This window comes from Zootoca vivipara, chromosome 10 (assembly GCF_963506605.1).
Source record: "Zootoca vivipara chromosome 10, rZooViv1.1, whole genome shotgun sequence".
NCBI lineage: Eukaryota > Metazoa > Chordata > Lepidosauria > Squamata > Lacertidae > Zootoca > Zootoca vivipara.
This window is the reverse complement of record NC_083285.1, coordinates 54,121,344-54,144,081: the sequence shown is the minus strand read 5'-3', so window position 1 is coordinate 54,144,081 and position 22,738 is coordinate 54,121,344. Positions and strand designations below refer to the sequence as shown.

Genomic DNA, 22,738 nt, shown 5'->3' with positions numbered 1-22,738 from the left:
TGAATGTGCACTAAGATTTTCCCCTCATCCTAAAGGTGTTTTTTTCTGTAATGCAGGGCATTGTAATCATAGAAGCAATTGCTATTAGGAGAATAAAATAGTTGTTTTCTGCTGTGTAGGCATACCATTCCGTAATGGCTGGCAACACTCAGCAGCAACATTTTATGAGCCTTACCGGCATAGCCGCTTGTGGGACTTACAGGGCGTTTTGACTCCTTCCCTGTCCTTTCTTTATTGCAGTTAGCAGGACCTCATAAGCAACATCCACAGAGGGCCAATCCCAGGGATCTTGGATGGAATTGCAAGTGGCATCAGCATATTTATTAAAATGCAGCGTATATTTCAGGACAAGAGTCAAATGTCATTGAATGAGAGCCATACGACCACCAATTAGGGACCAGTGCCCTGGGAGAACAGAGCTTTGTATCGCTTAAGGACAACTTGTTCTAGCATCTCTGCATGGTGACTCTCAACTCCCCAGGAATGCGTGTTACTCACTGCATGTGTGTGCTTGCTGCCCCCTCATGTGTATACCCTCTAAGCAGTTGCATTCTGGGAAATGCCAAGTGCAGAAGGTTGATATAGTTAGCCCCTACATGCTTCGACTCTAAATGCCTGGTGTATTTAGCAAATCTGGCTGCAGTTCTTCCTTTACCCATATATTATACGAAGGTCAGGCTTCAGAGGAACGCTCTTCAGCTTGCTAGGATAGTTAGCACTTAAATGGAAGGGAAGGGCCAGAGCGGAATGGTAGAGTGTCTGCTTAGCATGCATGCAGGAAGTCCCAGCTTCGGTTCCAGGTAAAGCTGGAAAATACACCTGTCTGAAATGCTGGAAAGGTGAGCTAGTTGGACCAGTGCTTTGACTCTGCACAAGGCAGCTTCCTGTGCTCATACATAGCACATCCAGAGGGAGTCCCTGCGGAAGTTATGTCCTTAATCAGCTTTGGCTGTGGTCAACTTCCTTAAGTGTGGAAGGGTCACGCTTGTCTGGACAGGTTGCTCTAGGGTGGGATCCTCTGTCATGGGAGCTTGGTCTGGAAGTGTTTGGCTTGCTCAGCTACCCACCCAAGAGCTGAGCATAGAGGAGGCACTCACTCCCCAGGAGGAAAGAGTTGTAGAGATGTGAAGGCTCAGGAAAAAAGTGGGGAGGGGACCCCCATTTTCCTTAGTTTTTCTCCTGAAGCCTTTTGTTTACTTTGTTTTGGCCGAATAATTGAAAAGTTGGACTGTTACATGTGAAAGGATAGAGAAGCTTGTTTCAGTCCCAGCAAACCTTCAGTTTTTAGATGTCCATGCCTGGATAGCTCAATTAGTTAGAGCGTGGTGCTGATAATGCCAAGGTTGCAGGTTCGATCCCTGTATGGGACAGCTGCATATTCCTGCATTGCAGGGGGTTGGACTAGATGACCACCAGGGTCCCTTCCAACTCTCCAATTCTATGAAATTTGACGACAAATGCAAAGAAGCAGCCATTGATAGTGATAGCTCAGCACAGGAGACATTAAATTGGTTGGTGCCTGGCAGAACCTGTATTTGGGAACTTGGTGTGAAGGATGTACCTGGCTTGCTCAGGTGAAATGGAGCGCAATGGGTTTTTTGTGGTGGGTGGGGTGGGGCAGTGCTTCTTTTCCATTATAAAAATACCCTTAGATATTAGCAGACGTGAACAAATTTGACAACCATCTCAACATCAATGCTATCTGCACACTCCTTTAAATAATTCAGCAACACTCTCACCAAGGATGTTTATCTCCGGTTGCATGATATACCGGCCTCCTCCCCACCCACTTTTTTCAGGTCTCTTGTGATTTGCAAGAAGGCATCATATGCAGGTTCCTTTGCCAGTCTTGTTTATCTTAATAAAAGCAGGAAGGCCTGCCTTTTCCCATCACAGTCAACCACTAAGCCCTCCCACTGGAGTTCAATTTCATGATCTTTTCTTATGGGTACGTTTCTTCCATTCATTGGGCCCCCAAGGAGCCGATTCAGAGAAGTCACTTCACTTTACAGGCATGACTTCAGTCAGAGGTTTGGTGAGGAGGGAGCTGTCTGGAAATATAACACTCTGTAGCTTGAAATATCTCTTGCTGCAAACTCCCAGCAACAAAGTGGGGAGGGAAGGGAGAAGAAGTGCGAAAGGTCTGCTCTTCACACTTGGATGGCAGATTACGCTATCTCTCCCTCTCCCCCTCTCTCTAGTCTTTCCTTTTTGACTAAATGTACTGTCAATGGGCCGTGTCTGAAATTAGAAAAGGATTGGAGGCTTGGGGGGGGGGGCACGTAAAGTCTTTTGTTAACAGACTCATGAAAAAGGACAAATCTCTTAGTAGTTTGGGGAGAATAAATTTCTCTGTGACCGGAAGAGATACAGAACAGCACCAAGGATTTTAGGAGAACTACACAGTACCCATAACTGCATGGACAGATTTATTACCGTATTGGCCCGAATATAAGCAGTACCCAAATGTAAAGGTAAAGGGACCCCTGATCATTAGGTCTAGTCACGGACAACTCTGGGATTGCAGCGCTCATCTCGCTTTACTGGCTGAGGGAGCCGGCGTACAGCTTCTGGTGAACCAGAACAGTGCACAGAAATGCCGTTTACCTTCCCGCCGGAGCGGTACCTATTTATCTACTTGCACTTTGTTCTTTCGAACTGCTAGGTTGGCAGGAGCAGGAACCAAGCAACGGGAGCTCACCCCGTCACGGGGATTCGAACCGCCGACCTTCTGATCGGCAAGCCCCAGGCTCAGTGGTTTAATCCAGAGCACCACCCGTGTCCCACCCGAATATAAGCCACACATTTAAAATTCAAGAGGGGAAAAGAAAAAAAGACAATACCTGAATATAAGCCGCTCCCTTAAAATTCCGCAGGCACTCACACCCGTTCCGTTTTACCGTATGTCTGTTTCATTAGCGTTATCGTAAAAGCCAGTTTTTGTAAGGTGGCGATTTAAGCCACACTTTAACTTTTCATGGTCAGAATTTGGGGAAAAAGTGAGGCTTATATTCTGGCCAATACAGTATGTGTGAACACAACACAATTTTATTGAGGGAGGTAGCAGTTTTAAAAACCAATGTTTTTAAAAGAGGTATTGTTAGGGGGTAGCCGAGGGACTCTAAGCCTTGGGTCTTTGGGGCAAGATGCCAGATCTCCAATTCTTACCCTAGGGTTGCCACACGTCCACAACTTCCTGGACATAGCTGGTATTTTGCCCTCGTAAACAGTGTCTGGGCAGAAATCGCTGGAATGGCCGGGATAATCTGTACGGCAGCTCATGTTGGAAGTGTAGATTTTGTCAAATTTCATTAAAAATAGCTCAAGAACTCTTTCTTGTTCTGAAGAAGCTCAACAACTTTGGGCAAAACTCAACAACCTTTGTGTCCATATTTCCACTTTTTAAAACACAACAACCCTATCTTACCCCCTTTTAAACTTAAATTTTGTTTTCCTACTTTAAAGGGTGGGTGGTTGTGTGGCAAAATGCAGTGCTAGTGATACCCAAGTTGACTATCTTAATTTGCCCAGGGGCACATGATGGATTTTATTCAGTACTCTCATTCCTGTGGATTTTTGGCTGCACATTGGAGCTTCCCCTCCCTCTCTTTAAAAAGAAAACTTCAAAAGAACTAACACCACCAGCATTATTTTACTTTTTGAAATGCTAGAGCAGTGTGCAAGCCCCTTCAGATCAGGGATCTGCCTTGTGCTTATACTACTTTGTAAAACACCATGTAGACAGATAAACTAAAATCTTAAGAACAAACGAGCTGCTTATACTGACTACAAAAAGGATAAGGGAGTTAGACAGGAAGACCTATAGGAAGGGCAAAGATGAGGATGGAACAGCAGGCAGAAAGATCCAAGACAAGTGGCAGAACGAAGAATGCAAACAAGAGGTTGGGAGATGAGAAATGGGTAAAATCAACAAAGGGAACATTGCAATAGCGCAGATGTACGATAGCAAGAGACAGCTGGAAGAACAGCAGCGTTGACACAGAAGGAAGACTGGATCTTAGAGATTGCGCAAATGGAAGTGGCAAACTTATGAACTGATTTGAACTTGAAGAGTGAAAAATATAGAGGAAGGAGAAGTTGTAGGAAGTTAGAAGTGTGCAGTCTACAAAGTGTATGTCAGAAGTGCTACTTTTTTTTTTTTAAAAAAAAGGACTGTTTTGCATCTCATCCTGAACATGCAGCTGTAATAATACCCATGTCAGTGTCATTTAATGAAGGCTGACGCCCGAGTCAGCTTCCTTTTATATACTCTGTTTAGTGCAGATCTGACAACCATCTTCCAGTCTCCAGTTTACCAATTGCACAATAAAGTTTCACAGATTTTACATGAAGGTCACAGTATTATAGATCTGTACAAGAAACATACGTTGGCAGCTGTCTGTCTCGGGAGATAATAGAAGAGTGTACCTTTGGGGGTCAAGTCAAGGTGTTGGAGAGTTACAATGCCTGCTGTGGCTGTAGAGACCAATATGGAAGAGACATGTTTTGTTGCAGTTGGGGCAGAAGAAGGCATCCGTGCTGATGCAAATGTACCATAGCGTTTCTTCTTTCTACACTCCTCCCAGTGGTCATTCCTCCTCTGGTCACTTCTATGGATTCATGACCTGACTAATTGTCTCCAGGCGCTGTTGGTTGTTGAAATCTGACCTTACCTGCTGAATTAAAGCTCGGTTAAGCAAAAACTCTTTGAATTTTCTGTGCATCTGATAAGATCCAATTCAGCGGGTGTGATTGAATTTTCACAAGGCACAGCCGTGGAACAATAAGAAAAGCTCTTGGATCCGGGGGAATTAATCATTACATAATACAATTGAAATATGGGTCAAGTGAAAGTGTGGGTGATCCCTTGGTGTCGTCAGTCCCAAGCTGTGGGATTTGACTTTTGACTTCCATGTGTCTCTTGATGACTTTTTAAAATGTCAACAGGCCTATGCAATTGTTTAAAATCTTCTTCAGCATCCAGTTATTTTAATGCTTGTTCTGTACAGCCAATAACCGTATCATGCAAGTGTTCTGTTCCCAGGCCCCCCATGTGTCCACAGAGCACATATAGGCAGTTTTTTGCCCCGCCTCAATTTCACCTCTATTCTGCCTTCTTCTGGGTCCATTGCGTCAATTGGATGTGCCAAAAATGGTCTCCACCTATATTACTTTTAAGAGTTTTTAAATGTTGCTGTACACCTTTCTGATGTTTTGCAAGAGGGCAGTATGTAAATAATTTAAGAAAGAAATAAAATAGTCCTCCACACACACAAAAAAATAGTTCTATACACACTGAAAATTCCGTTTGGTTGCAGAAGGGGAGGTTAGGGTAGACATCTTCCTCTATTGGACATACTGGCTGTCTGAATGGGTCCCCCTCCCTTGTATGGGGGAGAATTCAGTCGTGTGAGCCCCCCCCCATTGCTACTTGAAGTGGTTCAGTCCAGGCAGAGGACTGTTCTCTCTCAGAACCAGGGGCAAGGGGGCTGTAGCACACATTACACATCAATAATGGAGCTGCTGGCTATCCCAACTTCCTGACAAGTTTCCCAGCATGTAGGCTTATCATCTGTTACGTTTTCAGTGTACATATAAACAACATAATGTGTGAGGAGCCTTGTTTAAAGACAGCTTTTACCCATGACAGATGGCCAAGTTGACTTGCTTTTATACTAAAAACCTCCAATAACTTAAACCATTGCTTGTTTTTAAATGTCATTATGATAACAAAAAGTGGGTGAGTGTGCAATGGGGCTTTTTAAAATAATAATGCAAGTGAAAAGCTGAGTTAACATTAGATGCCTGCAACCGCAACTTGCAAAATGTATATAAACTGTTTTTTCCAGAATGATAGATTTTGTGTACTTATGTAACTGTCTGTTCAATATTTCCAAGTCAATTTTACAATGTTTAATTCTTCAAAACAGTCAGATGAGATCTTGCTTTGTTCCATCACTGTTACTGCATCAATAGAGAAGTTGCCCATCAAGGTTATGAGCAGAATTGGTAAACATACCGAGAATCACCATAGATTTTCTCTCCCAGACCCATTTAAACTAGTGCTCTGTAGAAACTTGTTCTTTCAAAGGTGTTTTGTTGCTGCGAAAAAGGCTTCCATTTTTCTGCTGCTTTCTTGGGTATTATTTATTATTATTAATATTATTAATTGTCTTTTATATCCATCTCAAGGCAATTGACAAACGTACCCTTTAAACAGTGACAATACCAAAACAAAAACCCACAATTAAAAATAGGCTTAGAAACAAAAATGAACATCCAACGCAAAATAAGCACCTTTTAATCCAGCTGGGAAAATGTGTCAAAACAAAATGTATTTAATAGTTTCTGGAAAGTACACACAGTGGATGCTCTAGCTACACTGAAAGCCTTGCTCTCAGTTACTGTGCAGTGAGCTACTGATATTTTGGGGTCTTTAATGAGAAACACTACTGCAGAACGCAGGTGGTCTCTCAGGTAACCCAATCCTGATCTGGATAGGGCCCTTATATGTTAGTACCCTTTTTCACCTCCATCCTGTGCTCTTAAGGCGATGTCAGAAAGGAGCCCTGAACTGCATGGAGGGAACCTTGTCCATTGCTCTCCCTACCCTACTCCTTTGATGGGCACCACCCCTCCCAGAAACTAGTGCTTTTGGAGGAAGGAACTGCATAGTGGACTCATTCTGTGTGGGCAGGGACGTCCAACTCCCAAGACAGGGACAGGGACGTCCAACTCCCAAGAGATTGCGATCTACTCCCGGGGGGGACGACGACTGGCAGTGATTTGGAGTTCAGAGTTGTTGGTAGGGGAGGATCAGAATGTTGTTGACCTTTGGGGGGGGGCATTGTTATAAACAATGCAAGTGATCCCACAATTGACCACGGTAATCTGGGGGTCGACCTGTCGATCGCGGTCGACCAGTTGGACATCTGACATTACCTGAGCATCGTAAGACGGAGAGGGTGTATGGGGTGTTAGGGGAGGAAGAGTACCTCTGGTGGGGGACACGTTGTGCTCTTTCTGGGGTAGTTTGACCACCTGTGGTCCCCGCCCTGCACTGAGCTCTCACCTGTGGCTACTAGAAGCTGTCAGCATACGACAGTGGCCGCACCCTGAAAATGGCTTTGACTGGACGGCTAAGCCAGGTGAGGGTAGCCGATGGGTCTCAAACCCTTGGTAAGTTAGGGATTTCCCCTGCATGCAAAGATAGGCTTTGATCGGTTGAGCGGAATAGACCCATCCAGTAGCGCGTCCAATGGTCAAGGAGGCGTGCACATGCTGCAGAGGGAAGTGAGGGGTAGATGGGGTTCGTCAACCTGGGAAGGTAGCCCATCTAGGAAAAGGAAAGCTCTGATTCTAAACCTCCGCTGCCTCACTGGATATCTTTGGGAGAAGAAAAGGCTATGGAGTAAACCTTGCACAAATCCGGAGTGGAGTCCTTAAGACGGTCAGATGGCGTCTTGTACGCCTCCTTCTGGCAACTGCTGCAGCCATGCTGGTGCCAAATGTATTGCTCTACTTTCCTTTGGACCACATCAGCGAGGCCAAGAGGGGGGGGGTCTTGTCAAGTGGGCAGCCCTGGACCTCCAGACACATTGCTCAGACTTGCGCCCGGGAGCTCACTCTGGTGTTGCCACTGCAGCAGTTTGACTTTACCTCTGGAGGAGGTGCACTCCATTGTCGTTCAAGACAGACGGATGCCAGCAACAATAAGATCAGGCATCCCCAAACTTTGGCCCTCCAGATGTTTTGGACTACAATTCTCATCTTCCCCAACTACTGGTCCTGTTAGCTAGGGATCATGGGAGTTGTAGGCCAAAACATCTGGAGGGCCAAAGTTTGGGGATGCCTGAATAAGATGATGTAGCCCTTCCCTACTGCAGCAACATGAAGAAGATATTTTAAAAAGTGGAGGTCTGAGAACTGATACCTTTTTAACTCTCTGAGGAACAACTCTATTTAAATGCAAAGTTCGGATATCAAAGCAAATAGATAGGGCGAAAACATGCCCTGCTGAATCTGCTGCAGGAAAAAAAACATCCCTTTATCCATGTTCTGGTAAGTGTATGGGTGAGATGTCTTTCTGTCTGCCTGTGTGCAGCCTGACAGCTCTGATCTTTACAATTCCCCACAAGGCAGTTTAGCACCTCCCTAAGTGGGACTGTCTGCTAGCATTTCAGCACCTGCAAATCAGGCTCAAGGAGTAATCAAAGTGTGATAAACATTAATTAGGATAATCGCCAATAGCTTAATGGGGGTGGAAGAAGAAATCTTGATTACGTTTTCCCCCTCATGGGAATCTACCCGGCAAGTTTTTGATTGCACTTACTCAGACATGAAATAAGAGGTGGAGAACCTGCTTTGAATGTGAAAGGGGGAAAAGAGGCAAAGAAGTACGGTAGGGCTGGGGTGCCCCCCCCCCCGTGACAAAGAGTTGAACTTACTGGTACAGTGGTGCCTCGCTAGACGAATTTGATTCGTTCCACAGGTCTTTTCTTATAACGAAAAATTCGTCTAGCGAATCCCATAGGAATGCATTGAAATTTTTTTGTAATTTTTTTGCCCATAGGAACGCATTAATTGAATTTCAATGCATTCCTATGGGAAACCGCGATTCGCTAGACGAATTTTTCGTAAAACGCATTTGTCTAACAAGGCAACCTCCGCTAGAAAAAACCTTTCGTTAAACGGAAATTTCGTTAAGCAGGGCATTCGTTAAGCAAGGCACCACTGTATTTGGCTTTCCTGTGGGGGGGAGAACACACACACACACAAAAAAAATTGTTGCCTTTCAAACTTTTGAGGGGAAATTGGCATTCATAATGGGCTTTAAATGCATCCCTGATCACTCGTAAATTGCAAGTGTCTGCTGTTTTCCCCTGTGCTTTCATGAGCAAATCATAGATTGTATAGAAGTTTTGTGGGGGGTTTTATTGAATATGCAGCACTCTCCAAGGGCACCAGTGTCTCCAACTCTCTCCTGGCTCTGGAAAGCCATTGCCGGCCTCCCTCTGCCCCTCCGCAGCAGGAACAGCAGTTGTCTAAGCTGGGAGCATGCTTGAAGGAGAGAATCGTAGAATGTTAAAGTTGGGAAGGGACACCCAAAGGTTGTCTAGTCCGACCCCCTGCACTGCAGGAATCACAGCTGAAGGAGAGTCCTGCAACTTCTGAGGAAGTCCATTCCTCTGTCAAACAGGTTTTACCATCAGAAAGTTCTTCCTGATGTTTAGTCAAAATCTCCTTTCTTGTACCGCAAGTTGTAGCCATTGGTTTGAGTACTACCCTCAGGAGCAGGAGAGAGCAAGCTTGCTCCATCCTCCATGTGGTTTTGTATATGGCAATTTAATCATTGGGACTTGCAGTTATTTTTATTGTTCATAGTTTAGTAAGTATTGTAATTGTTAAGAGTGAATTTCTAATTACCGTTTGCTGATGTTTTAAGAGTTAATTTTATAGCGTACTATTATATTCCAATAGATTATTAAATATTACTTTATTTGATATAAGTCGTTTTATTTTAAAGTTACATTTTATTATGACCTTTTCTATTGGATCAGATTATTATAAGCTGTGTGTTCTTTGTGGTATACAGTCATACCTTGGTTTAAGTACGCTTCGGTTTGAGTACATTCAGTTTAAGTACTCCATGGACCCGTCTGGAACGGATTAATCCACTTTCCATTACTTTCAATGGGAAAGTTCACTTCAGGTTAAGTACAGATTTCCGGAACCAAATGCATAGCTGCCAAGTTTTCCCTTTTCTCATGAGGAAGCCTATTCAGCAGAAGGGAATTTCCCTTAAAAAAGGGGAGAACTTGGCAGCTATGCAATTGTGTACTTAAACCAAGGTACCACTGTATTTTGATGCTGTAAATCGCCTTGTGCATAGCAATATTGAAAGGCGGTATACAAATTAAAAGTGAAATGAAACTAAATGAAAATTCATCCTTGGCAATGCATCGCAGTAGTGCTGTGGCCGCCCCACACTCTTGAACTCATATGCGCGTGCACACACACACACACACACACACACACACACACCTCTGCCCACCCCAGTGCTGAGTCTATACTTTAATTCCCCTGTACTGTTGCCGCCCAAACCAGTGATGTTGGGGGGTGGGTTTTCCTGTGCATGCACAATAATTTCTGTCTGGATTTCAGCCTTGTGCTCACCCTTAATTTTTCCGTTTTGCATGTATTAAAGATGGGCTTCAGGAGCTCCTATGCTAGGCATCTGCCAACCTGCAAAACCACAGGGCATTCCTGTTGGCGACCGCTTGGTTTCAGCGCACAAGGCTGGCAGCTGTACAGACCACCTCTCCCTCCCCCTGGCTTCTCTCTCTCTCTCTTTTACTGCTCTATCCTATACATATGCAGTAGGTCTTAGGGGGACAGTCGTTTAATACTTGAGCTGTTTTATCCTCTTGTGCTGTTCATTTCTCATTTTGTTCTGTAATGTTCTTTCTCCTTGACTGATCATTTACTTTTCTACTTGAGACATGAAATTGGAGTTGCTTGGTATTCTGGGGAGGTCTACTTCGCAGCTTTCCTTGACGTTTCTGGTGCTCAGCTGTAATTGCCTAACCTCCCATTCTTTCGGGGGCCCTCTCTTTATTGGAGTGAGTTATTGTTAGTCGATTTGTGCCTGCCTAGGACCCAGCTACTGATTACAAATGACCCTTTGATGACTTATCTGCCTCAGGCAGTTAGTGCCGGCTGGTCTCTTGTTTATCGAGCAGTTTGGCACATATTAATTGCGAACACTGACCTTCATTTCTGAGCCATCCCTAGCCCTGTATTGCCCTGTGAATCCAGACCTTATAAACCACACTGGCGTTCACTCTCTTTAACTCCTAACATGGTCTCTCTGTCTTATTCAGGCCCCTCTTCCATCATTGCATGCATCAAATCCAAGGGATGCAAGTGGCTCTGTGGTCTAAACCACTGAGCCTCTTGGGCTTGCCGATTAGAAGGTTGGCGGTTCGGATCCGCACAACGGGGTGAGCTCCTGTTGCTCTGTCCCAGCTCCTGCCTACCTAGCAGTTTGAAATCATGCCAGTGCAAGTAGATAAATAGGTACTGCTGTGGTGGGAAGGTAAACAGCATTTCCGTGCACTCTTGGTTTCCATCATGGTGTTCTGTTGCGCCATAAGTGGTTTAGCCATGCTGGCCACATGACCCAGAAAGCTGTCTGTGGACAAATGCCAGCTCTCTTGGCCTGAAAGCGAGATGAGCGTCGCAACTCCATAGTCGCCTTTGACTGGACTTAACCATCCAGGGGTCCTTTACCTTTTTTACCTGCATCAAATTCAGCAGCAACAGCTGCTACCAGAGCATCGGTGCCTCATCTCATTAGACAGAAGGCACTGCATAGTTGTGAAGCGCACTGATTAACAAAGTTACCGTATTTTTTGCTCCATAAGATGCACTTTTTTCCTCCTAAAAAGTAAGGAGAAATGTCTGTGTGTCCTATGGAGCGAATGTCTGGTCAATTGCTGGCATCCTTTCTGGTCCCGCCCCCTTCCCCACGCCTCCATTGTTGAATGTTCTGCAGACAGAGGCTGTTTGTTTCCCCAGCAACATGTGACTGGCTGATTAGATTATCTGTCTGAAAACTGTAGAAACAGCTCCCTTTCCTTTCCTAAAAATGATGCAGAACTGTGGGTTGAACCCCATAAAAACAGGATTTTTTCCCTTTGCAAAGTAAGCTCAACAACTTTGAGCTGATCCTAAAAAAAGAGAGTTTTCCCCTTTGCAAAAGAAGCTGCACAACTGTGAGCTGATCCCCCCAAAGACAGGGTCCCCCCCGCCCTCCTCTAAAAACTAGATGCATCTTGTGGTCAGGTGCACCTTGTGGAGCGAAAAAATATGGTGTGCTCTCACTTGTGCATTAAGAGTATGGATTAACAAAGTTGCCACAAAGCATGGAGATTCTGGAAATGTACTGGTCATCTGTATACAGGTTAGAATAGGGAGCTTATGAAGAGGCCAAACGGCCAAATCCAGTGTCCATTTAAGTCCAAGGGTAGCCAATGTTGTGCCCTGCAGATGTTGTGGACTAACGTCTATCAGCTCCAGACAGGATGGTAAATGGATACACCCTGAGAGATGTAGTCCATATCAACCATAGGCCACCATGTTGACTACCCTGATCTAGCCTTAGCATCCTGATTTCAACAGTGGCTAACTGGATGATTCTGAAGGACCAGCTAATAAAGGCATGACGGCAACAAGGGCCTGCCCTGCTATTTGCCTGCTGGTATTCAGAGGTACATGGAAGCTGAACATGGATATTTTTTCAGAGTCTTAATGCCAAGGTTGCTGGTTCAATCCCCATATGGGACAGCTGCATACCCCTGCATTGCAGGGAGTTGGACTAGATGATCCTCAGGCTCCCTTCCAATTCTTATGATTGTATAAGGAGCTCAGGGTTGCATACACTTTTGTCTTCCTGTTCCATATTTTGTCTTCATAGCAACTCTTGAGTTACATTAGGCCGGGACTGGGGAACCTGTTGGGACTCCCAGCTCCCATCAGCCTCAGCTGACATAGCCAGCGGTCAGGGATGATGGGAGCTGTAGTCCAAAAACATCTAGAAAACCTCACATTCCCTATTCCTGCATTTGACTGTGAGATGGTGACTGACCTGAAGTTACCCAGTGAGCTTCATGGCTGAGTAGGGATTTGGACCCAGGTCTCCCCAGTCTTAGGCTGATACTCTATAATCAAACAAGGGACGAGGAATATTTTCCTGTTAAAGGTTGCATTCCCTTAGGGTTAAATTGAAAGGGGACCAGAGCCGAGCATGTGGGGAGAGCCCTGCTTCCTTCCTTCCTTCCTTCCCCACCCAGTGCGCTACCTGGGGAGGGTGAGATCACTCTCTTGCCAAAGATCTGGACAGATTCCTTGCAGAGCAATCACTTCACAATTGGAGGCAGTCATGCTTCTGAATACCCGTTGCTAGAAACCACAGGAGGGAAATGTGGTCTTGTGAGCTCGGGTCCTGTTTGTGGGTTTCCCCTGGTTTGCCGCTGCCTACTGTTTACCATTCTGCTACAGAGAGCTGGCCATCTGAGACCTTTATCGGTACTCCCCCCCCCCGCAATAATACTATCTCTGTCCTTCCATCTCGAACAGTTATATTCTAGTGCTTTTGCAATTCAGAGAAAAGGGGCAGATGTTGGTTTGTTTGAACTGTAGGTTGGACTCACACCTTTATCTGCCTCTTGAAGAAAGGACCGTTGCAGCTCTCTGTTTCTGAATTGTGTCCTTAAGACTCACCTGAAAGGAATTCTTGATTTTTCATGGCAGAAATTCAGGCTGTACTTGGAGAGGACTGTATTCCAGCTGGTTAAGTCAAGGAAGCCCTAAATAAAGTATAAGGTGAATATAAAATGCTTTGCAGATCACAGCCCAACTACAATTGGGGTGCATGCAGGTGACTGTTTGCCAAGTAATTTTTGCCAGTGCTGTTACACCGTGGTTGTGATTCCCTGTAACCACTTGGGAAGTAAGTCATCCTCAACTGCATTGGCTTGCAACTTGGGAAGGAAACCATGGCAAGCTTCTGCACCTGATCAGAAATTTAAGGAGCAGGAAGAGGAAGGCAATACTAGTGACCAGCTTCCTAAGTGGCCATATGCATGATATGGTGACTTCTCAATTGTTAAAATGTTCTCTGTCTTCATCCTTAATTCCTGTTTAAACAGCACGGAGCTTCAAGCACCATATTTTTCGCTCCATAAGACACACCTAGTTTTTAGAGCAGGAAAACAAGAAAAAAATATTCTGAATCACACCCTCCTCAAATACAAGCACAAATTCTTACCTGAATAACAGCAGCTTGTATATACTGTATCCCAAGGGAATACGGTACAATTTTTTTTTGCATACCTTCAATTGTACATAGATATACAGTGGAACCTCGGTTTATGAACACCTCGGTTTATGAATTTTCGGTTTATGAACGCCGCAGACCCATCTGGAACGGATTAATTCACTTTCCATTACTTTTAATGGGAAAGTTCGCTTCAGTTTATGAACGCTTCAGTTTATGAACAGACTTCCGGAACCAATTACACCCATGTTTCAGTTTATGAACGCTTCAGTTTAAGTACTCCGCGGACCCGTCTGGAACGGATTAATCCACTTTCCATTACTTTCAATGGGAAAGTTCGCTTCAGTTTATGAACGGTTACTCTGCGGACCGTCTGGAACGGATTAATCCACTTTCCATTACTTTCAATGGGAAAGTTCGCTTCAGTTTATGAACGCTTCAGTTTATGAACAGACTTCCGGAACCAATTGTGTTCATAAACCGAGGTACCACTGTACATGTCATTTTCAATGCTATACATGTCATGTTCAGTGCTATATAAGTAACTTACATTTATAATCATATTGTACTACTTGGCTATGTGTTTAATAAAATATTGAATTCTTGCATTGCAAAAAACGAAGATTATGATGAAAAGTGGAAAACATGAATTGCAAAAAAACTAAAGCTTACAGAACAAAACCGACTTCAGATATGAAATCAGCAATGAAAGAACATATAAGAACAGTTGAAAAATCTCATTCAACAGCAGAGGGAAAAATTGCCCCATAAGATGCACAGACATTTCTCCTTACTTTTTAGGAGGGAAAAGGTGCGTCTTATGGAGCGAAAAATACGGTAGTCACAACTCGTTGCCCCAGTGTTCTCAGTGTGGACTTGCTTCCATTGTGGATTGAGAACCCTTGCAACAATCAGTGCCATGTGGGAAGAGGACAGAAAGGAAGAATAGAATCACAGTTGTAGAGTTGGAAGGAACCCTGGGGGTCATTTAGTCCAACCCCCTGCAATGAAGAAATCATGCAATTCAGGAATCTATTGCCCAACACAGAGCTTGAACCTGCAACCCTGAGATTATGAGGTCCAGCGCTGAGGGCCTTCTGGCGGCTCCCTCACTGCGAGAAGTCAAGTTACAGGGAACCAGGCAGTGGCACCCGCCCTGTGGAACACCCTCCCACCAGATGTCACAGAGAAAAACAACCACCAGACTTTTAGAAGACATCTGAAGGCAGCCCTGTTGAGGGAAGCTTTTAATGTTTGACGGACTATTGTATTTTAATATTTTGTTGGAAGCCACCCAGAATGGCTGGGGAAACTCAACCAGATGGGTGGGGTATAAATAATAAATTATTATTATTATTATTATTAGTCTCATTGCTCTACCAATTGAGCTATCCCAGGAGTTAAAATGTGTAAGGCTTAAAGGCATATGCGCTGCGTATTTAAGATCCCAGGTTTAGTCCTTTGGGTTTTTAGTTTAGGGATCTTAAGATATCAGACCCGAAGGCCACAGAGAGCCTATTCCATTCAGGGTAGATAGGACTTGGGTGGGTGGGCTGCTAGTCTGACTTGGAATAAGGCACATATTCATTCGAGAATGAGAAGGTAAGATGATGCTGGCATGCTCAGCTGTGCAGTTTTTTTCCTTTTCATGTGGAAGTTCTTGGAGGTGCCATTGTTCACTGTGAGGCAGCTTTCCTTTCAAAATCAAAGTGCTCTTCTTATTACAATATTTTATGAAATATTACAAATACTCAATGACAGTAAATAGCAGGGAAAGTTCCAAACTATGGTTGAAATAAATGAAAATCAAAGTGTTCTTGTTCATAGTCACACCTGTAAGTATAGCGCCTACTCTAGGATGCAGTGTACAATTAACAGTGTGTATCCCACAATTGCTTGGTTTTATTTTTAGGTTCTCTACAGATGTGCTGTGAATTTGCTGCCCTGGCAAGGCTGCAGTAACAATCACTTTGTACACATCCCTTAGTCAGCAACAATTGGATTATTGACTTGGGGATCTTCTATGCAGTTTGGGCACTTGTATGTGCCTCAGGCGGAGATTTTGCTAGCACTGGTGAAAAGCTCGGAAGGATTAGATTTAGGTGGGAGGGGTAGGTTTCTTAATGGGGGGAAGGGGTAAAGGCAGGTGCAGAATGAAGCAATGTTAGTTATTTGGCCTGCCCACTACATTGCCACTCCAGCAGAGCTGGATTCTAATATTTTCCCATCAAAACAAAACCAAGCACTGTCAGACCCCCAACCCTGTTGCTTGCTCAATCCTTCTGTCATCTAATACAAGCAAAGTGTTCGCCTGGTCACTCAGCACTGCCAAATCTTGGAGGTGGTTTATAGAGGACAGTGTAAACAAGCACATTGAGATACGAGAAAGCTAAAACGTTTGGCAGACGCAAACTTATGGTAGCACAGAGATGGGGAACCTCAGGCCCAGGGCTCCAATACGGCCCTCCAGCCTTCTCTGTGTGGCCCTTGGAACTCTCTGCAGGCCACATCCTTCACTAGCCCAATTTCATACTCAAAGGGCCTTTGCCCAGCCAGAATGTGTGCTTGAACTCTGATAACGCCTCTTGTTTTTCCAGGCATAGGTTAGAGAGGGGTGTGTGAATGTGTGTATAAAGGTAAAATTTGCATTTGTTGCTCCACCCACTTTTGTCTCTGACCTCGCCCACCACTAGCATGTGGCCCTCCAAAGGCTGCCCAGAAAGGAATGCAGCCTGAAGACAAATGCAGAAAAGCAACACAGAAGCTGGTTTCAGGAGGCCACAGGAAAAGTCTGAAAAGTGTAGGTGGCTGAGCAGTTAAGTGGTTTGTTGGCTTAACAGTTGAGTATTTTGTCTGAATGTTGGATTCTTTCTTAGGATTTCCCAGCAAGTGGAGGCCAGTCGGACACAGCTGCGGGCTATTGATGAGAGAGTCACTCTTGCTCAAGCCAAAATCGAGAAGATAAAGGGCAGCAAGAAAGCTATCAAGGTACCGCGTGCTTGCTGTGGCTACTCATCTGAAATCCCTCGCACTGGTTTGACTAAAGGGCCTAGCTAATTATAGATGGGAATCCTGGTGTCGGTGGATGTGGGCTGGCTCTTGCAGTTGCCCAGTCCAGATTTTGCCCCCTGCACTTGGCATCTGTACTGGAAGAAATGTTTTCCCTGACCTGATTGTCCAAATACATACTACGTGCAAGGACAGCCAATGTGGTATCCTCCAAAGATTGGTGGGCCTCCGCTCTCGTCATCCCTGACCATCGCCCTTGCCAGCTGAGGCTGTTGGGAGTTGGGGCCCTATATGTAACACCAGTGCCCCCTTTATGGACTTTAGTTATCCTTTGATTTGGGTCGGAGGAAGAGGAGGTTTTCACTGGCAGAAAAATCCAGGGCATTACAACCACAAATTCGAGGTGTTTGGAATTTTTCAGAGCCCTTATGCTGAAGCACTGCACAGCTTTAAGCTCATCTGCAGCAAGCCTCTCTTCTCTTTTTGGAGGGGTGGGGGTGGAATTCTATTGCCTTTAATCTCCCCAATTCAGTTTCTCTTATTAAATCCTAGAGCATTACTGATACTGAGCCCAAAGGATGCTCCTCAATAGATGCTCCTGCTTTCTGATATTCCAAAGTCCTCTTCTCTTTTATTATTTCAGCCGCTTCCCCCCCCCCCCCCCCGGTGCATAAAGTGCCTTGCAGTATTTCTATCTTTCTTTCAGTGGCAAATGAAATGGCCGAGTTTGAGTGTTAGTAAGAGATGAGGGCTCGCCCACAGTCACTGGGGAGCTGTTTATCTGAAACAGGGCTTAAACTGATTTCCCCTGTCTGGAATCACATTGACCCACAAGGGGTCTCGCTAGTTACATTGCAAGGGCTCCATTCTCACATTGTGCCTATGGTTTTGAGTCCACTAAGTGCATTGTTGTAAAGGGTTCTCCTGGGAGGGCGCCCTTAGACAGTCCCACCTACTCAGGAGTTCCTTGGAAGAGGGATGCTGAATGACCAGGGTAAAAACCAACCCTGCTGCTACCTGTTAGTCCCCCAGGGGAAACTCAGACCCTTTCTGGACATCCTTGGGATTCTCAGAGGCAAAAGGCAGACCAATCGCTGTCCTCTGAGCCCCAAGCCCACAGTTACTCAACAGCCTAAGGCCAAGCACCCAGGTACCAGATTTAGAGCCAAGAAGGCACAGCAGGGTAAGTGCAATACTTTATTAAGGAGGGTATAAGCATAAAACCCACTGCCAATAAAAGACAACTAAGAAAAGGCTAACGGTGCAAAAATATATTCAGGAATTCGAGTGCAGAGGAGGAAATAACAAAGCCAGCTTCTCTCGCCCTCATACCAACCATTAAAGTCATGGGCCCCACTGAGGCAGCAGGCTACACCCAGGCCTGCATAGAGGTTGCAATTCATGACCCTTCTCTGAGCCAGGGCCAGGGGTAAGCAACCTCAGGCCCGTGGGCCGGATGCAGCCCAATCGCCTTCCCAATCCGGCCCGCGGATGGTCCAGGAATCAGCGTTTTTACATGAGTAGAATGTGTCCTTTTATTTAAAATGCAACTTTGGGTTATTTGTGGGGCATAGGAATTCGTTCATCACCCCCCCCAAAAAAAAAATATATAGTCCGGCCCACCACATGGTCTGAAGGACGGTGGACCGGCCCACGGGTGAAAAAGGTTGCTGACCCCTGGATCAGACCAAAGTTGGAGGCCATTTTAATACAAAACACTCTGCATATAGAGAAGGGTAGATTTTGTTTAGCCAATCAGGGCATTGCTGGAGGGTGTGCGTTCTGGTTGACCATGCAGCCACTCAGTTAATTCCTTTGCATAGTGATCTTGGCACCAGACACACACAGGTGGCAAGATGAACTAATTAATGGAGCTTTCCCCCCTCAGTGGAGACGGTACTCCTCCAATTCTCAGTAAAAAGCCATTTTAAAATGAGTCAAGGGGGGGATTTATTTGCATTTATATTCCATATCCCAGAGTGCCTCAGCATGACTTGTAGGTTTATTGCATGGGTAAGGAATTAAAAGCTGTGAATTGAAGGCACCCAAATGCCGTTCATGAGTCCTAGCTTTGCATTTACAGACTGATTCCATATGTGCTCACTTTCCATCGCCACATTGAATGTGTCCAGGCAACATGCCCTTTTCCTATTCAGATTCTATTTCTCCCTTTGCGTTTGTCCTCCCAGGTGTTCTCCAGTTCCAAATACCCTGCTCCCGAGCGGCTGCAAGAGTACGCCTCTATTTTTGCCGGTGCTGAAGACCTGGATGCACAGAAACGACCAAGGCGCAAGATTCAGAGCAAGCACAGAGTATTAGATGAGAAAACACTGCAGGTAAGGTGGACAGGCAGCTTGCCAGCATCCTGTATCGGCAGGGATGGGACTCCTCTTGGGTTTGGATTTTGAACGGTTGGGATGTGTGGATGAAAGCCTTAATTGGGGCGGCAGGAATAGCATTAGGAGAACCCTAGGGAATCAGAAGTATGGCAGAGAACAGGAGGGTTCTCTACCCCTGTTGCTGTATCAGGGTATCAAATCAGGGTGGCAAGTTGTGTGTGTGTGTGTGTGTGTGTGTGTGTGTGTGTGTGTGTCCTACTGATTGTGTCACCCAGAGGTGGGGGACAAACTGCTTTCTGAGTTGTTTGGGCCCCAGAGGGACAGACTGAGGAAGAAGAGAGGAGAAGCTCTTAGTTCCCTTGGTAATAGTCTACTTCTCCCAGGCTCTGGTCCGGAGGTTTTCAAACTCTTATGCCTAGGAAGTTATTAAGGTGTTCTCCATAATGTGAGCTCCCTATTCACAAGGAGCTCCATTTCAGAGTGTTGTGCCCTCACTAGAACATTGGAGCTACTGAACCAGAGTCTGTGCCCACAAACCTAGAGTATTTTTCCTTTTAGCAAGTAAGTTTTATAATGCAACTGGCAGTTCCTCCGGCTCTTAGGATTCCCTCTGGGATTCCCTTGTTGGCTGCGGAGAATCAGGCAGTTAAGTACCCAAGTAAGGCAAGCAATATAGCTCACCAATCATTTTACAGGTCTTATTTTAGCCAGGGAAACGTTCTGTCCTCAAGAGGAGTGCCAGCATGTGATGCTGCCTTCCTCGGACGTGGCTAACATGCAGTTCTGGGACCTGGAACAGATGGGAAAGCTCTTTTTTCTCTCCTTCAGACCAGAGATCAACTATAAACTGCTTCTGGGTGCACTCTTTCTTTCCTCCTTCCTAGAGAACCCAAAAATAAAGCTGCCTTTGAATTATTCAGTGCCTTAAACTTTCCTGCAGTTTAATGGAAGCGGAGTCTGTCACAGTAAAAAGTGACATGAATATTTCAGACTGGGCTCGGAAGTCATGGGAAGTGTGCGGAGAGCTTGTTAGCCCACCCAAAGGCACGGCTGCTTCCAGCTGCTCCCCTCTGGCCCTCGCTAGTCAGCTGGAGTCTGCCAGTGACATTTTTCAAAGAGAGGCTGATAAAGTGTGCCGTGTGCTACTCTCTGAAGGACACATAGCAGGCATATCTGGAAGTGTGTTGCTAGTCCTCACAAAGATGACCATTAAACTCTCACATATTCTCATGAAATGAAACAAAAACGCTGCTCCCCGCCACTGAGTTAAGAGGATCAGTTAGCAGATGGCAGGGAAAGATCTCTGCCAAGAATTTTAGTGAGCCACTGCTGCTTTGGGCTGGGTGGGCAATCCAGTCTGGTAGCTTCCCACGTGCAAGGCTCCAGTTTAAAAATCTGGAAAGTATGAGTTGAGAAGACCTCTGTAGAGCTAGCACCGCAGTGGAGTATAATTCTCCATTTGATGTTTGAATACCTGCTGAACCCATTACACCTATGCTATAGCAGGGGGAGGCAAGAGCGAAGCTACACCGTCTTGAGAGATGCGAAGCGAGACCTATCAGACAGAGTGGCAGGCATGCAGTGCTAATTGAAATTTATCAAAGGGAGGCTTTTGCAACCACTCGCTGCTCCAGGACTAAGCGAGGACAGGGAATGCTGCTAGCAAAGGCATCAGCACTCTTTGGTGCTTAAAAATTAAATGTTGATGCATGAATATTAATGCTCAGAGGGAAGGTTTTATTTCTGAAGTTTATTGACCCCTTCCCCAATAACAGTTCGTCCTTTCCTTTTACTGTGGAACATGTTAAGATGTTCATTTCTCGGTGTATATCAATTTATCTAGAGAGTCTTTCTCTCTCTTACTCTTATCTAAAAGTGTGTGTGTATGTGTACCATATATCATAGAATTGCAGAGTTAGAAGAGACCCCCAAGGGTCATGTATTCCAACCAAATCCAATTTGAAACCATACAGAACCCTGTTTACCTTTTTGCAAATGTGCTAGCAGTTTTATTGCTGCACTACTAGGTATATATGTGTATACACACACACACACATACAGAGAGAGAGAGACAGAGACAGAGACAGAGAGAGTGAGTTATTCAGGAGATACAGCTATATTTTCAATAAAGCAGTACCATAAAACAGAAATACAACATGAAAAGTTCAATGGCATTATGAAAACAGATGAAGCAGGAATTCAGTAGTAACAGGGTCCAGTCTTATGGGTCACACAGAGCCTGGGCAAAAAGGTATGTCTTTACAAGACATCTGAAGCAACTGATTTGTGATGCTCAATTTACAGCGAAGGGAAGAGCATTCCACAGTGCAGGAGCAATGGTGGGAAAATGCCTATTTTGAGGGTCACCACCCTGTGATACTCTGAAGGCTGCAGGGCCATGGGCAAAATTTCCCCAAATGATCTGAGCTACCTAACAGATCAGTGCAGGGGAAAGCTGTCTTTCGGGTTTTCAGGTCAATCTTACATGCTGGTAACAAGACCCCGAACTACTCACGCCTTTAACCAACCAAACCCCCTATATCTTTAACCTCTCCCCACCTCCAAATCACCCGTTTGGCTTTGGGAAGAGAGCAGGGGAGGCTACTGCAGAGTCAAAGACATGGCATGAAGCATTTGGAATAGGTGAGATGGTGAACCCGGGTAGGAGGACAGGGAGACCAGCTTGTGTGTCTTGATTTTTTACTTGTGAAGTGTTAGAGGAAACGTCTTCTTCCTGCTCTTTTCCATCTAAGTACTTGGCTGTAATTATTCCTATGCATTTGTGGGAGGGGGGGAATACAGTGCTATATTTGGAGGACAGAGTTGCAGTGGGTGGGTGGGTGGAAATCTGACCTCCCACCTTGGCAGGGACCGCGCAGGGGATTCCCTGAGCTGGAACAATGTCTTAGGGTGCACAGGGAAGGAACAATACTGTTTGACCCACCCACCCCTCAACCCAATAGAAATTGTGGCGAGCAGTGCAATGCTCTTGAGAGACAGAGGTGGCACCCCATTCCCTGGGAAATGGGCAAGGAACCTGCCGCCTCGTCTGCGTTGTTGGCAGCTGCATTGCTTCTGTTTTGCAGGAGAAACTGAAGTACTTCCCAGTTTGTGTCACTGCAAAAGTCCATCAGGAAGATGATGCAGAAGAAGGTCTCGGGAGCCTCCCTGGGAATATTAGTTCTCTGAGTTCTCTGCTGCTCTTCAATACCACAGAGAACCTGTAAGTGTTGCCTGCTAATTGATGCTTTTTGCTAGTCCCAAGTGGACTGAAATACCTGCTGTGAAGGACGGTGACGCCCTCCTGCAGCCCCAACCCAATACGGTAGCTCACTACCAGCAGATGAACCGCCCCTCCTTTTTTCTTTCCTTGCCACTACTCATGGCAAGGGATGAAGGATTCTCACTGCCTTACAGTGGTCTTCTTGGGAGTCAGGAGACTGCCAGGCAAATTCAAAGTCTCCTGCCTGGTCCCTTTGGCCTGTCACCCCTTCCGATCTCCCACACACATTAAACCAGTAGCGTACCTTTTTTTAGCTGAAATAGTCCA

General features: G+C 45.4%; 2 protein-coding genes across 3 annotated transcripts in view; one reads left to right on the top strand and one right to left on the bottom strand.

The window, feature by feature from the left end:
* WASHC1 (WASH complex subunit 1) overlaps positions 1-22,738 on the top strand; it is a 55,819-nt gene that overhangs the window by 23,879 nt on the left and 9,202 nt on the right. Inside the window, exons 4-6 of the mRNA XM_035126792.2 lie at positions 16,717-16,828; positions 19,039-19,185; positions 22,275-22,411. Of these exons, the coding sequence (XP_034982683.1) occupies positions 16,717-16,828; positions 19,039-19,185; positions 22,275-22,411 (396 nt within the window). The remainder of the gene's footprint in view (positions 1-16,716; positions 16,829-19,038; positions 19,186-22,274; positions 22,412-22,738) is intronic.
* DDX11 (DEAD/H-box helicase 11) overlaps positions 4,143-22,738 on the bottom strand; it is an 85,891-nt gene continuing 67,295 nt past the window's right edge. The window contains exons 28-29 of one of the 2 annotated variants that reach the window (XR_009558293.1): positions 13,285-13,370; positions 4,143-4,673 (exon numbers count right to left, since the gene is read on the bottom strand). The gene's annotated coding sequence lies outside the window, so the exon portion shown is untranslated. Of the gene's footprint in view, positions 4,674-11,820; positions 13,371-22,738 lie in introns of those variants that run through there. The other variant, XM_060279966.1, reaches the window with a different exon arrangement.